At 46.5% G+C, this 16,438-nt stretch overlaps 1 protein-coding gene across 1 annotated transcript; it reads right to left on the minus strand.

Annotated features, from left to right (window-relative positions):
* Nucleotides 1–8,564: 8,564 nt before the first annotated feature.
* Nucleotides 8,565–11,253, minus strand: LOC103249336 (elongin-A-like). Its single transcript, XM_021707513.1, is given in 3 exon segments — nucleotides 8,565–10,255; nucleotides 10,257–10,425; nucleotides 10,427–11,253. Coding segments are annotated over 3 exon segments (2,325 nt in total). The 5' UTR covers nucleotides 11,227–11,253; the 3' UTR covers nucleotides 8,565–8,899.
* Between the last annotated feature and the right edge of the window lie 5,185 nt (nucleotides 11,254–16,438).

Raw genomic sequence — 16,438 nt, forward strand, 5'->3', positions numbered from 1 at the left:
TTTCCTGCTGCCATCTGCTAAACATGGCTGTTGTCTCTCCGCTTGAATTTTAGGAGCCTGATCTTTCCGGGGGGCATGTGGTTGGATTACATCATCCCGCTTGCTCAGCCTCTGCTCCTCTGGGTAAAGACCATGGGCTCACGGCTCTTTCCTCTTCCAGCCCATGAAAAGCATCCATCAACCCTCTGAAAACACTCTACACACCCGCTGCTCTGGGAAGCATCCCTTGTGGAACTCACAGAATGCCACACCCCTGTCCTGCTGCTGCATCCGAGCCTGGGTCTTCTCTTCAACAGGAGACGACTGAGATGCTGAACATTGTGCTCCATGAATCTGTCCCCTCTCTCCCATGGTATTCTGCCAGGTAGGGGGCTCTTTTATTTCAAAGCACATTTGCTAATGTCTTCGAGGCTGCCCCTGACTTTGCACGTGTTGCTAATGCCCCTGTGTTTTCCCTCCAAGGTGCTTCATTTCGGGACATCCCCGGCTTCAGAGAGCAGACATGGGTTAACAAGCAGGAAGGGCCTCTGAGGGTCTGGTTCCACTTGCTCCCTTCTCAGCAGTCACTGGGGGGCTCCTTCAGACACAGACACAGCTCAGCAGCAACAGAAGCTGATGCAGGGGTGCTATGAGTTTACAGGTTAACCAAATGCCCATCTAAGGAATAGAATTATTTTCTTCTGAAAGAAGGCTCTCCAAGGTCAGGCACAGTAGCTTACACTTTTAATCCCAGCACTTTTGGAGGCCAAGACAGGAGGATTGCTTGAGCCTAGGAGTTCAAAACCGGCCTGGGCAACAATAGCAAGACCTCATCTCTACAAAAAAAAAAAAACAACAAATTAGCTGGGCATGGTGACACATTCCTGTGGCCCCAGCTACTCGAGAGACTGAGGCAGGAGGATCGTCTGAGCCCCGAGGCTGAGGCTTCGGTGAGCCGTGATTGTGCCACTGCACTCTAGCCAGGATAACATAGTGAGATCTCATCTCTTTAAACAACAACAGCAAAAACCCTCCAAAAGGTGCTAATTATCTGGGGTTTTTTGCAGAGTTCTCAGTGCCTAAGTTAACGATCAGAACATCATTTGACTGGAAAACAATCTGTGTGGTGCACACCACCCCTGGGTGCCCAGTCCCATGACTGGGCTGCAGCTGCCTCATCATTAAGCACCCACTTTCTTACAAAGTCTTCATCTCTGACAGGAGGCAACACCACCCAGAGAACTAATGACCTAAGGGCCAAGGGTGTCCCCTGTGCCTGAATTCCTCATGGTAGATCTGAGGTGACTGGGGTGCTGGGGCGGGGGCCAAAGTGAGCCGTCTCCTTGGGTGTGAGGGCCATTTGCCTGAGTGTTTGGGAAAGGGAAGAGGGCAGAGTATCTGACATTCCTCAGGAGGGGGAAGAGTTTAAATTCCGTAGGAGGATAGTGTGCAAAGGTGAGCCTGGCCATACGTTGTCTTTTTCAGTGTGGCACTTGGCATTTCCATCATTTCTCCGAAGGAGGAGAGGGAAGGGGAGCAGCCCTGTGGTAGGGACATAACCGGAGTCCCTCGTGTGTCAGGTGCTGGGACTAGTGGGGAGCCTGTGACCACCCATGCTGTCCTTGGAGCCGTTGGCACCCCACCAAGAGGAAGGAGGCCATTCTGGCAGTGTTTGCCAAGCGCCTATTGTGTGCCTTAGACGCTGCCCTTATTACTGTACAGTGTTGACCCATCCAGTCCTCACAGTGACCCTGCGAGGTCGATACTGTTACGACTGAGGTATTGAGAGAGTTGAGACCAGAACTGCCACCACAGGGAAAAGAAGACAAGGAGTTGAGCCAGAACCAGGAGAACCCAGACCACAGACTGTTTTGAAGCTTTGATGAGGTCTGGCTGACCCCAGGACCCATCTGGACCCTGCCTCGTGTCCACCCAGCTGCCCTGCTGTCTTGAGCTTAGCAGGATGGTGTTTGTCCAGCGTCTCACCAGCATCCTGTGTGACCAGCCCAGGCTCTGTGTGAGTGGATGTGTGAGTGTGAACACACTGCCCAGGAGAACAGAGAGACGTGAGACACGCTGGAGCTGAACGTGTCAGGACAACTGATGGAAAAGCTCAGTCCGTGATACAGGCATGGGACTTTGAGCAACTGGTTTTACTGGTTTCCACCCTTTGATCTTAGGCGGGATGACTTTATCTTGCTAATAATGATAGGCAACATGGGCTACAATGTTGTGCCAGGCAGCTGATAAGTTCTCGAGTTGCAACATCTTATCAAGTCCCCATGGCAATTCCATTGTGCAACATCTCGATTGCCCATAGGAGAAGATGAAAGTTAAGAGTTGGGTGCTTATAAAAACAGCAGCCAGGAATTTGAATTCCGACACATCTCTCCAGAGGCCATACTCTTGAACTACACTGAATGTCCACTCGGTGTCCCCCACCTAGATTATTTTCCTGTTCTACGTGTGGGCTGAGAAACAATGGTCACGGAGCCAATGCCAGCCAGGAGGGCATCTTGTGTGTATCAACCATTGCCCTAAGGGTGGGCTTGTAGGGAAAGGACTGCAACACCTGGTGACATGTCCACTCAACAGCCATGCCAGCCTGGGCTTGTCGTGCCGGACTCCTAACGACCCCAAAATATAAGGCACTGTGTCCAAGAGGCTGAAGAAATGACCCAGAGACATTGGACGGGACACGGGCTTTATTGGGGAACTTACTTACAGGGAAGATGGTCCAAGGGCAGACTGATGGACAGGAAAAAACTTCTCCCGATTGTAAAAGGCACATAGGTCATATAGCATTTTACAAAGGGCGGATTGCGGGGTTAAGCATGACAAGGGTAGGGTTTCCAAGGCGCAGGTGTGATATGAGAAGGCTCTTAGACATTTGTTGCACATACTCAAGACAGCCACGAATTCTCTCTAAGGGTGGGATTTTTAGCAATATAATGAACTAAAGGTAACCAAACGTGGTAGGCATTCACCCAGATTTGCCCAATCTGGTGGCCAGGCATGCCCTGGTGGCCGGCAGCCTCAAAGAAGAGTGTGTGAGACCATTCACTATGCACAGCTGCAAGGTGTGGTCAGCAGGCACAAAGGACACTTCGCCCATGGCCTCAGCATGACCTGCATGTTCAGGCCAGAGTCTGAGGAAATGGGGACATCTTGGGTTGGTCACGCCCAGGACCCTTCCCCAGGCTCCAAACCCCGCTTGTGGCCATATTCAGGGTGTACTCATGGTGTCACTGAGTGTGTGTCAACCTAAGGATTCTTACAGTCACAGCTTGTCAACTTCTCAAGCATCCATATGACCCCAGGGTCTAGACAGGCAAGTCACGTTTTGCTCCCAGAGATGTGCAGTGTAACTGGAGAATGGTTGGTGCCTAATTCACTGGCTGTACAAGTCTGTTGCTGCCCTGATTTGAATTGTCAGTATGTGCTAAAGTCCTTTTGGGATCAAGCTTGAGTTCAGATAAAGAGTGCATGGTGGGGACATGATACTTTTTTTTTTTTTTTTTAGTTGGAGTGTCACTCTGTTTCCCAGGCTGGAGTACAGGGGCACACTCACGGCCACCGCAGCCTCGACCTACTGGGCTCAGGTGATCCTTCCGCCTCAGCCTTCCAAGTAGCCAGAACTACAGGCACGTGCTACCATGCCCAGCTAATTTTTTTTATTTTGTTATTGTAGCGATGAGTTCTCACCAAGTTGCCCGGGATGGTCTCGAACCCATGGGCTCAGGCAATCCATTCGCCTCAGCCTCCCAAAGTGCTGGCATTACAGACTGAGCCACCACGCCTGGCCTTGATACATATTTTTTAAAAAGAAAAGACAGAAGGAAAGAAGAGAGAAAAGAGGCAAGGTAAGGTGGAAGGATCCTCCAGCTAACTGGGTACTCTGTAGCCTCAAATGGTAGCAGAAGAAATCATGTTTCATGTTTAAAAGTGGGGAGGAGAGGTCCTGCCCATGGTCTATGTGGATAGGCTTCCTCTCACTCCCTTTGCAGCCAAAGGTTGTAGAGACAAACTATTCAAACCCATGGACTCCAGCTGAGATGGGTCAGATTGTCTAGCTCCCTGAATTGGCCACAGGGCCCCTTTGTCCTCTGACTTCCATCATGCCTCTTTCCTCTGATTCCTGTCCACGCAACTGACTCCATGCTGTCCCCTCAGCTCCTGGGTCCCCATCTCCTTCGAGCTCTGAACTGCACAAGCATCTTCTGAGGCCCAGCCATGATGGTTGGATGATGCCTAGCTGGCTCTTCCTGCAGGGCATTAACAACAGCTTTCCTGATCTCTCTCAGCATACATAAAACATCTAGAGCAGAGCATAAGAAGACCTTTTTCCTGGGACTTGAGGCTGAGTTCCAGGTGCCTGGTGACCATTCCCTCCTTTGGTTCCATTTTACAAGTCAAGGTGTCATAAGAGAAACCAGGGCACAATAGCTCTGTCTTCCAGCCAATGACAGGGAGAGGACAGTTAAACACAAGGCTCTTTCCCCTGCTGGCTGTTAAGCCTCCACTTTCCAGAAAGGGACAATGGGGGAGGGTGAACACACAAAAGGGCTCATTTTTCTATTTGTCAAAGGAGTGAATGGATTAAGAATCCTTGCATTTCAAAACCTCTTGTCAGATATAGAGACTAAGAAATAGCATGCTGGCCGGGCTCAGTGGCTCAGCCTATAATCCTGTGCTTTGGGAGGCCGAGGTGAGTGGATTGCCTGAGCCCGTGGGTTCGAGACCTGCCTGGGCAACTTGGCAAGACCTCATCTCTACAATAAATCAAAAAAATTAGCCAGGCGTGGTAGCACGCACCTGTAGTTCCAGCTACTTGGAAGGCTGAGGCGGAAGGGTCGCCGGAGCCCAGCAGGTCGAGGCTGCGGTGGCCCTGAGCGTGCCACTGCACTCCAGTCTGGGTTACAGAGTGAGACTCCAACTCAAAAAAAGAAAGAAATAGCATGCTGAGGAAGCTGTTCCCTGCCACAGGGTGTGTACCCACGAGGATCGCTTCCCAGCCAAATGATGTTCTAACCATTAAGTTAAGCACTCGTTACTCCTTAAAGACAGACAAGTAGCATCTTTTGGAGAACTTTATTTTAACAAATAAAAGTTGAGTTCCTTAGTCAGGCATTTGATTAACTCATAACTTTTTTGGTGAAACATGTTGGTAAGCAATGCAACTCCTTTTTTTTTTGAATCAGGGTGTCACTCTGTCACCCAGGCTGGAGTGCAGTGGTACGATCACGGCTCATGACAGCCTCAACCTCTGGGCTCAGGTGATCCTTCCACCTCAGCCTCCTGGGTAACTGGGACTACAGATGCACATCACCACACTCAGCTAAGTTTTTGATTTTCTGTAGAGATGAGGTCTCACTATGTTGCCCAGGCTGGTCTCAAACCCCTGGACTCAAGCAATCCTTCTGCCTTGGCCTCCCAAAGTGCTGGGATTACAAATGTGAGCCACTGTGCCTGGTCAGGAAGCAACAGTTTTAATAGGAGAGAGTATAATAAGAGCTTTCTTAATTTTTAAAACTCTCTAATAATTCCACAGGCCTACATGCATCGACTTTTTAAACATCCTAAGTCCCTAATATGCATAGTATTTTTGCCTTAATTTGTCATAAACATTTTGCCGTTGCTACAAAGACTTTGCAATTCTCATTTCAAGGGCTGTAGGTTGTTTTCCATTGGGTCGATACAGCATCAGTTATTAAAATGTATTAAAATGCTCCCCCAAATGCTGGGTATTTAGCAAAATCAATCCCCACTAAATAGGCTTGTGTTCCTAAAATTACAGCTCTGATATGGTTATTTCCAAGGACAGTTGTCTAGGGGCATAAACAGCCCCTGCTGGGGCTGCTTCACAGAACGTAGCCCCCTTTAATCACCTGCCTGGGTACAGGGTACATACCTCTTAAGCACTTTTCCTTGTGGAAATGTTCTTCCAGGGATTCAGTGTACTGCCTGGCCTCAGGGACTTGGTCTTATCCTCTCTGTAGCTTCAGGAACTGTACATTTCAGGAAACTGAGACTGGGTCCTAATCTCTTCGCTCCCTAAGGCTTCTGGGTCCTAATGCAAACGTGATCACTCCCAGCCCAACACATTGTAACTCCACACCAATAATTTCTCTCAAACACACAAATAATTGAGTTCTGTCTTACCAGACACTCTCCCAATCATCTTGGGAATTGCTAGGTCAGAAGTTAAGAACATGTATACAGATTTTTGCTGCATATTTCTGTTACTGCTTTCCAAACTGTGTTCCCATTTAGTTACTAGCTATAAACAAGGGCACAGTAAATCTTCACTTAACATCTTTGGTAGGTCTTTGGAAACTGCAATTGTAAGTGAAAAGACACATAAGGAAACCAATTTTACCATAAGTGAATTGATATAAACAAGAGTTAAATTCCTGTGGCATATTTCTGGTCACAAAACATCACCAAACTTCTAAATAACGGTCGAAATACTTCCAATGTTAGACACTGAAATAAATGTGAGCTCTACATATATTTCAGAAAGATGAATACAAACAAGTAAGATAATGATGGCCTCTCAGGGTGCCAAGTGGGGGAACCAGTCCCATGACTGGGCTACTCACACCTCACACTCCCATAACACTCACTCACCCAGATGGGGACCTTGTACACACCCCAGTGAACCAAATGTGCACATCTTTGGGATGTGGGAGGAAACCTCAGAAGACATGGAGCGACTGTGCAGACTCCACACAGACAGTGGCCCTGACCAGGAATCAATTTTTTTCTCACTAACATTAGAACAAAACAACGCTGAATGACATGAATGAATTTGAGAACATGCTGTCATTATCTTGCCATAGAAACAAGTGCTTTTGTTTTAGTTTTGTAAGATGGCATCCCAAACTTTGAGTTTCTTTGATTACTAGCTAGGGTAAATTTTTCTCCTGTGTTTGACATTTCTTTTTCCACTTGAGTGTACTTGTCCATTCATATCTGATTCACTGAGGGTTCTGAGTCACAAGCCACAATAAACAACTCCTGGCTAATTTAGCAGAGAAGGAATTTACTAAGGTTCCCAGAATCACCAGGACAGAGCACCAGGCTTAGGACTTACACAGCCAGGAAAATGTCCAAAGTCCTGTAATAGCACGAGCTCCTTGAACTTGCCACTGGTCTCAGATACTGCCCAGTGCTCACCATGTCCCCAGGCCGTGTACAGACCCTGCTATGAGAACTTCTGCCTTTGACATCAACATGCTGCTGCCGCGGCAGCTGTCACCACCACTGCCACTACAGAACAGATTCTGCACAAGCACTGGCCTCTAATTCAAAGTCAAGCAGGTATGTGCAATTGGCAGATACAGACCATGGGCCTGGCTGCAAAGGAGGCTGGGAAAAGACATCCTCATCTTCTGTGGAAGGAAGGTTCTGCCCCATGAGGTGATGGATTCTGCAAACATAGGAACGGGGTTAAAAAGGTAGATGGCTGTGTGAGTTTCCCTTTGCCATTGTAATAAGTTACCACAAATTTAGTGGCTTAAAACAACACAGATTTATTATCTTACAGTCCTTCTTGTAAGTCAGAAGTCTGACACAAATCTCACTCAGTTAAAATCAGGATGTCCTATAATTCCAGCACTTTGGAAGCCCGAGGCAAGTGGATTGCCTGAACCTGCGGGTTCAAGACCTACCCGGGCAACTTGGCGAGACCTTGTCTCTACAATAAATAAAAAATTAGCTGGTGTTGGTAGCGCGTGCCTATAGTTCCAGCTACTTGGAAGGTTGAGGCGGAAGGATCGCCTGAGCCCAGCAGGTTGACGCTGGGGTGGCCGTGAACATGCCACTACACTCCAGCCTGGGTGATGGAGTGAGACTCCAATTCAAAAAAATAAAATAAAATCAGGCTGTCCACAAGGCTCTGGTACTTTTGGGATGCTCAAGGGGAAATTTCACTTCCGTGCTGTTTCCAGTACCTAGAGACTGCCCACATTCCTTGGCTTGTGGCCCTGTTCCTCCGTCTTCAAAGCCAGCAACAGTGATGGAGTCTTTCTCACGTCATGGCACACTGAACTCCTGCATCTTCCACTTGTAAGACCGCCTGTGATTCTATTGGATCCACTGCATAATCCAGGATCATACCACTATTTTAAGGTCAGCTGATTAGCTACCTTAATTCCATCTACAACCTTAATTCCCATTTGCCATGTAAGGTAACAGATTTGTAGTTTCTGGGGATTAGGATGTGGACATCTTTGGGGGACCGTTATTCTGCTTACCACAGTTGCAAATAAAACTATCCATTGCAATATCCTTGGTCTACTTATCTATCGATGTCATTATGATTGGTTATAAATCGAAGTGCCTTCTCTAGATTTTTACCCTTTATCATTTACACAGAATGAAGATATTTTCCCCAATCTGCTGTTTCATTTTGTATGGAATTTTAAAATGTTTCAATATTAACATCCATTTATTTCCTTGTGGTTTCATTACTTCAAAGCTCAGTACATAAGTCTTCCTTCATAGATCTGATCACCTGTTTCTTTTGTGCTTTTGTATACAATGTTTTCTTTCTTCCTTCCTTTCTTTCTTTTTTTTAATATAAATACAATCTAGGGGCAATATTTATTAATTAAAACTCATGTCTTATAGTTTGCAAAGATACTAATGAACAACAAAAGTCTAATTGATCTTAAAATCCTTAGTGAGACCAAGGCTTCACATCTTCTTCAGAACTCTGAAGTGTGCTCCAGGCAGGGAGGCGGGGCTGTGGCACGAGGATCCAGGGGCAGCCCCTGCAGACCGCAGGACTCAGAGACCAAGAGGTCCCACAGAGCAAAAGACTCCGGTCTCCTGTGGAAGCTCCATTCCCCAACCCCCAGTGTCCTTGCATTCCTGCCCCGCCCCCAATTCCATCTCCAAGGCAAGTCCTCGGTTTTTATCGACGGGAGAATCTGTTCTTGAAAGCTTTAACTGTCTTGGCCATCATTGGGGCAATTTTCTTCACAGTGGGTTTCCTAGGGTCATAGGAAACAGTGCTGCAGACCACCGGCACCAAGTGGGCACTGCTGGTGCTGGGGCCGTCATCGGCCGGCTGGTCAGGGCTGGGGTTAAAGCTGTGGCTGCTGCTGCTGGCGGGGACATGACTACTTCCCATGGGGTATGGAACTGGTTTAATCTTGACTTTCTCAGGGACAGCTGCTCCTCCCGTTCCCAACTTCTCCTGCCTCCGCCGGACATCACGAGGTGGCTTGGCCACAGAGTTGACAAAGGCCATCTTTGCTTGTCGGCCTTTGGGCTTATTGGCATGTGCGGATTGGATATTCTTTGTCAGGACTCGCAGCCGCTGCTCTCGGGCATCCTGTAGCCGCAGGTACATGTCCCGCCACGACTCATACTCTTCCGGTCTTTCCTCCTTAAAGTTTCGGTGACAGTGAACCTTCCATAATTGATCTGTGTCTTCAATTAATACATGATTGTAGTCTTCTCTGCGATACAACCGATCAGGTGTGCACCTCTCCAGAACGGGTTCCAGGACAGAATACGGGACTCCTCCCACTTCAAAGATTGAATCGATGTTGTTCTTAAGTACTCGAATACACTGCCGGTGCAAGGTCATCATCTTGGGAAGATAGGCACACTTGGAACCAGAATACACCTGCATCTTGGAATTCATCCTGTGTCCAGTGAATCCAGTTTCTTCTTCTTCCTGGGGTGAAGAGAATGCTTTTTGTTTTGGTTGGAAGGACATCAGCTCAAGGGAAGGCAGTGGACGGTAACTGGCCTGTATCATGGGTAATGGAAGGTCTGGCAACACTGGCAAGGCATCGGGGACCTTTCTCGGCTTGGCTGACTCGGTTCCAGCCGGCTGCAGCTTCTCTGGCTTGCTTTCATTCACTTTAGGTAATTTATGAACAGAGTCCAAGTTCTTACTAGTGCTTTTAGAATCCTTTTTTTAAAGTCCTTTTTCTCCAAGTGCTGTGGTTGAAGCTTTCACAACCTTTTTCTTTTTCTTCCGGGGCTGATCATAGCTGAGGTAGGATTCAAAAGACATCGTGGGCTGCTCAAACTCATCCTCCATATCTGCCTCCTCAACTTTAGGGAGGGAGCCCAGAGACTTTCTGTCCAAATGAGAAGTTTTTACTTTCCCTTCTGGAGTCTTTAGGCCGTTAGGAACTTTCTCTTTTACCTTGGGCAGCAGGTCTCCTGCCCCCTTTCCTGTGTCCAGGCTGTCCAGACTTTGCTTGTTTTTGTCTGACCTTTTGTCCGAGTCTTTGTGCTTTGGCTTTTTCAAGGTGGTTGTCTGACGCAGTCTCCAGCGAGGGCAAACACTTCCTCTTGAGGCTGCTGCCCTCTCTTTCCTTCTCTTTCTTGCCACCACTAGAGGGCAGCTTCTCCTTCATGCTAGCCCCCTGGGGCGGCCTTCGGGTCTCCTCTTTGGAGAGGGCCTTGTGTGACTTCTCGGCTCATAGCAGAAGCCTTTTCCTCCACCTTGGAGCCCCCAGAGCGTTTTTCCTTGTGGGAGGACTTGTGCTCCTTGTTTGGATTCACAGTTCCTTTCCCCTGGGGTTCCCCCATGTGTGGTTCCTGACTGACCCCCAGTCTGTCCTGAAAGGCATTGCTGTGGCCTTTCCCAGGCTTCTAGTGAGAAATGACAGGCTCGTGGTCCTCCTCCAGGGATCTGTAGTGGTCCCCGTACCTCTGATGAGCACTGGCAGATGACAGCGGGGACTGAACATGGCCGTAATCAGAAGACTCACGGTCTGAAGAGGAAACTGGTGACACTCGGTGACACCTCTTTCTCTCGTCTCTCCTCTCATGACTGTGAGACACTTGGTGAGGTCTCTCGACCTCTGAGAGTTTTCTGTGTTTCTTCTGCCTGTGGTCTGGGCTATAGGATTGGCTCCCAGAGGCTTTCCAGGTTTCCTGCTAGTCCCCTTCTATCTCCTCCTCCCTCGGAAGAGCATCCCGAGAGCGCTTTCGGGAACTGCTCTTCTCAAAGTCCTGTTCATCAGGCTCAGTGCTTTGTTCCCCAGGAACCAGCTTTTTCCACTGAGCCACTAGGTCCCTGGCAAAGCTTCTGACATGCTTGTGTTTTCGCAAGCTATTTACGGTTTTCCCAACCCCAGTCTCGGCAAGAATGTCTACTGTAACAGGCAAGATGGAGAGTTTCTTCAAATATTTCAATAGCTTCTTGGGGTCCGGGTTCGCGGCCAGGCGCCCCTGCAGCTTCTCCACAACTTGGAGCGCCGACTCCGCCGCCATCGCTGTCACTGGCGTGGCCTCCTCGCCGGAACTCCTTCCTTTCTTAATATCTTTTTTTTTTTTCTGAGTTGGAGTCTCACTCTGTCACCCAGGTTGAAGTGCAGTGGCACACTCAGAGCCACCGCTGCCTCGACCTCTTGAGCTCAGGTGATCCTTCTGCTTCAGCCTCCTGAGTAGCTGGAACTATAGGAAAGCATCACCACACCCAGCTAATTTTTCTATTTATTGTAAAGATGAGGTCTCACCAAGTTGCCCAGGTTGGTCTTGAACCCCTGGGCCAGGCAATTTTCTTGTTTCTGCCTCCCAAAGTGCTGGGATTACAGGCATGAGCAACTGTGCCTGGCCTATGATGTTTACTTTTTTTTTTTTTTTTTTTTGAGTTGGAGTCTCACTCTGTTGCCCATACTGGAGTGCAGTGACCTCTCCCGGCCACCGCAGCCTCGACCTGCTGGGCTCTGGCGATTCTTCCACCTCAGCCTTCCGAGTAGCCGGAATTACAGGTGCGCGCCACCACGCCCGGCTAATTTTTTGATTTATTGTAGAGATGAGGTCTCGCCTGCCCAGGCGGGTCTCGAACCTGCGGGCTCAGGCAATCCACTCACCTCAGCCTCCCAAAGGCGCGGGATTACGGGCTGAGCCACCAAGCCCGGCTGATGTTTACTTTTAAGTAAATTCTTCAAAAGGACACCTCTAACGATTGTTTTCCCCGATCTCTTGCTAGTTATTTCAATACTACTTAGTAAACAATCCTCATCTCTCCTCTTTCCTACATTAAAATATTAATAACTAATTTTCATCGAGTATCTAATATTTATTAAACACCAGAATTGGTACTGTTAACATTATTTCATTTTTGCCTCTTAACAAAAGCACAAGGTGAGCCAGGTCCATGTTTGGTTTGTTCTCTTGTACCTAGTACATACAGTATCTAAGCCTAATACATACCAGGCACTCAGTGAGCATTTGTTGAGTGAATAAGTAGTTAATAATATTTTTTTTTTTTTTTGAGTTGGAGTCTCACTCTGTCGCACAGGCTGGAGTGCAGTGGCATGCTCACAGCCATCCCAACGTCAACCTGCTGGGTTCAGGCGATCCTTCCACTTCAATCTTCCAAGTAGCTGGAACCACAGGTGTACACCACCATGCCTGACTAATTTTTTGATTTATTATAGACACTAGGTCTTGTCATGTTGTCCAGGCTGGTCTCAAACTCTTGGACTACGGCAATCCTCTTGTCTCCGCCTCTCAAAGTTCTGGGATTATGTGCATGAGCCACTGCATCTGGCCTGGTGTATTTTATTTTTATCATTTGCTCTCATGTTCTGAACCAACTGAGAAATAAGGCAAGAGGATGTGGGTGAAGGCCCAGATATTCACTTTATTACTGGTCAAAGTTAGAGGAGGTAGCTGTCTCAGTCTGTAACTGATACTAAGCACACGATAGACACACCTGCCCAAGTACAGAATGTGCTAGGCCATCTCGGGCCTCCTCTGATGAGAGCAGGACATTTGTTACTAAGCCAACAGCTTGGCCAAGAGAGCAGAGCATGAGCCCCATGCAGACGAGCTGGGTTTCCAAGAGCACGAAGGGAAGGGGTTGAGCTGAGCTTGCCTTTTCCAAGCAGGTAAGCCACGCTGCTTCCTTAGGGTGGGTTGAATACATGGAGACAGAGAGCAGAAACCATAATTTAGCTCCAGGAGGGGGTGGGTAGATTTCCTCTTAACACTACCCAACTTTCTGTTCTGTTGACCTATTGGGCTTAACCACTTTATGTGTTTTATAATTTACATGCACTTTAAATTCTTCAGCCTAGGTATTGTGATGTAAACACCTATGTTACTTCAGCCTAGGTACTGTGATGTAAACACCTATGGGTGTTTAGGTTGCACTCTGTAAGTGTTCAGTTTCCCTAATTTAGAAGTATACACTCCAGGTTCATTAGGTGACTGAATATACTTGATCTCTATCTCTAATTAACGAGAGAGCTCTGTTGAGCCCAGGGAAGGCATCAGTCCAAGTAAGTGGTATGAAGCATGTCGGGTGGAAATGACAGATAATCCCACTCTTACCAAAACAGAGTTTACAATGTTAGTGGATTATAACCACGGAATAAAATAAAATCCCATGAGTTCATACTGATACAAATAAATGAGTAAATAAATGGAGAAGGAAAGTTCTTTCTTTCTTTCTTTTTTGGAGTTGGAGTCTCACTCCATCGCCCAGGCTGGAGTGTAGTGGCACACTCATGGCCACCTCAGCATGGACCTGCTGGGCTTAGGCCATCCTTTTGCCTTGGTCTTCCAAGTAGCCAGAACTACAGGTGTGCCCTACCATGCCCGACTTATTTTTTGATTTATTGTAGAGATGAGGTCTTGCCAAGTTGCCCAGGCTGTTCTCGAACTTGTGGGTTCAGGCAATCCTCTCACCTTGGCCTTGTATTATAGGCTTGGATTACAGGCTTGAGTCACTGTGCCTGACCTGAAAGCTCTTTCTTTATGCCATAATAAATTTTCAATGATAAACATAAAAGAAATGATGAAATTAGAAAACCATCAATGTTGCCCAAAATAGTGGGGGAGAGTTTCATGACACACAGTATATTTACATATTCTCAAAGCGTCTTCCTGGATATTGATTAATAATTACAGAGGGGGAAATAGTAACTTTATACTGAAGCATATTAGCATGCCCTCACCTTAACAAAACCATCAAACTTAGCATCACCAATGCAGGGGCAAACCGATTTTATATGCCTCTTGATGTGATGCACTGAGAAGAACACATTATTAGTTTGTGATATTTTTACCAACATGCATGGCCTTAATCTAATTATGAGGAAATATCAGATAAAGCCAAATGAGGTCCATCAAACAAACTAGTCTTTATTCTTCAAAAAATATCAAGGTCACAAAAGGGGGGGGAAAGATGGAGGAACAATTCTAGATTAAAAGAGGCAAAAGAGACTTGAAATGGAACCTGATTGAAGAAAAAGAAATAGCCATAAAGGACATTACTAAGACCATGACAATATTTGAATATAGACTGCAGATTAGATAATAGGTTTGTATCCATGTTAAATTTTCTGATTTTCATATTAACACTGTTCTTATGCAGGAGAATGCCCTTGTTCTTAGAAAAAGACACTCTGAACTATTTAGCAACAAAAGGGCTGTGATATCTCGAATGAATTCTCAAATGGTCAGGAAAAAATATGCATAGAGAATGATAAAGCAAATAGAACAAAATATAAATAATTGTTAAATCTGGATGAAGGATATGCAGGAGTTCCTCGTTCTATTCTAAAGTTTAAAATTACATTAAATAAAAAGTTGTCGGCCGGGTGCGGTGGTTCAAGCCTGTAATCCCAGCACTTTGGGAGGCCAAGATGGGAGGATTGCCTGAGCCCATGCGTTCGAGACCAGCCTGGGTAACTTGGCGAGACTTCATCTCTAGAATAAATAAAAAATTAGTCAGGTGTGGTAGCATGTAGTTCTGGCTACTTGGAAGGCTGAGGCAGAAGGATTGCCTGAGCCCAGTAGACACTGGGATGGCTGTGAGCGTGCCACTGCACTCCAGCCTGGGTGACGGAGTGAGACTCCAACTCCAAAAAAAAAAAAAAAAAGGTTAATATTAACAATTTTAATAAGCCACTCAGTAATCTGCTCCCTTTGCAATAGCTCTCAAGGCTTGATCAATTTCTAAACAGCCCTATGTTCAGCATTGGCTTGTGGGATTCTTGTGTGCCTGAAACTGACTCTATCCTGCCACCAGAACACTGTTACTTTCCAGCTAGTTAACCATTCTTCCATGCACAGAACGGGGCTGGGATTTCACCGAGTTCCCAGAATGAGTTATAGAACTCTCTTGTGCTCGCTTGCTAATAAATGTTTCTATGTGTGGCAGAATTCAATCTAGTACTTACTTTCATCACAACCCGGAAGTGATTATACTGATTGTACCCTGGCAAAGGTTATAATGGAAGCCATCATGAAAGAAGTCTGTTGTAGATAACCAAATCGTCTTAAGTGAGTTTCCAACAACCATTAAGCCCCTAGTCAACCAGGGGTGTAGCTATCCTGAGTGACCAGATCTGCAGCCCTCAGGAGGGTCCTGCTCCATCCCTGTGGACTAGCCATGTCTCTTTGCGTATCCTCCAGACTGCTGCTCACCAGCACAGAGAGATTTATCCCAGAACTGAAGCTTTATGATGTCTCCCTTCTCAGACTCCTTCCAACACCCCATACCTTATTGTGTATTCATCATTTTATGTTTTTTTTTAATTAATCTGCTTCCTTCTCTCAAAATTATGTAAGCTTCAGGTCCCACAAAATCTTCTGGGTAGTTTAAGTTTTGTCCAGAAGACTTTGATATGGGTCAGAACACACACTGAATTCCAAGTCACTATTACACAAAGCTGAAAATTCATTCCCTCTTGTTTTTCGTCTCCATTTAGGTCCAGTCATATCGTCTATCACATGACAGGCAGATCACCAGACTGCTCTTTGCTATAAGAGTAATAATAATATTAAAATGCTCCCCAAATAAGATGCAAACATTTTAAAGAGGTAACAGATGTGAATATAAACCCTTCTTCTGTTGCAAATCTCTGGGAGAAATGAAAGTTTAAAGAGACCTACTTGCATGTTAAAGTTCAAAGACAAAGCATATTAAAGTCCAAGGCAAAGTCCAAAGGAATTAAAAATTGAAATCAAATTATCTTTCCCTTGTGAGATAAAGCCCAAATAAATAAGTGAAAGTTTAAGATTGATAAAAATTCATCTTCTCACTCCTACCCCCCAATTTCTAGTGGCTGGGTGGTGGTGGTGGTGGTGGTGGAGTTATTCTGAAAACCTGGGTAGCGTTGAGACCTCTTCACGGCTATAGCTGAGGCCATTTCTTCCAAGAATGGAGATAATTCCTGAAGGCATAGCCTTGGTTTCCACTAAATTTAGAAAATAAGTGAATCTCCAGCCCTGATTCAATGTTCTTAGAAAAAAAAAATACAGGCCAGGCTCGGTGGCTCAGCCTGTAATTCTAGCGTTTTGGGAGGCCATGGTGAGTGGATTGCCTGAGCCCGCAGATTCGAGAACAGCCTGGGCAACTTGGCAAGACCTCATCTCTACCATACATTAAAAAATAAATTAGCCGGGCTCAGTGGCTCAGCCTGCAATCCCGCACCTTTGGGAGGCTGAGGTGAGTGGATTGCCTGAG

This window comes from Carlito syrichta, unplaced genomic scaffold (assembly GCF_000164805.1).
Source record: "Carlito syrichta isolate Samal-C Ts95f unplaced genomic scaffold, Tarsius_syrichta-2.0.1 Scaffold119772, whole genome shotgun sequence".
Lineage (NCBI taxonomy): Eukaryota > Metazoa > Chordata > Mammalia > Primates > Tarsiidae > Carlito > Carlito syrichta.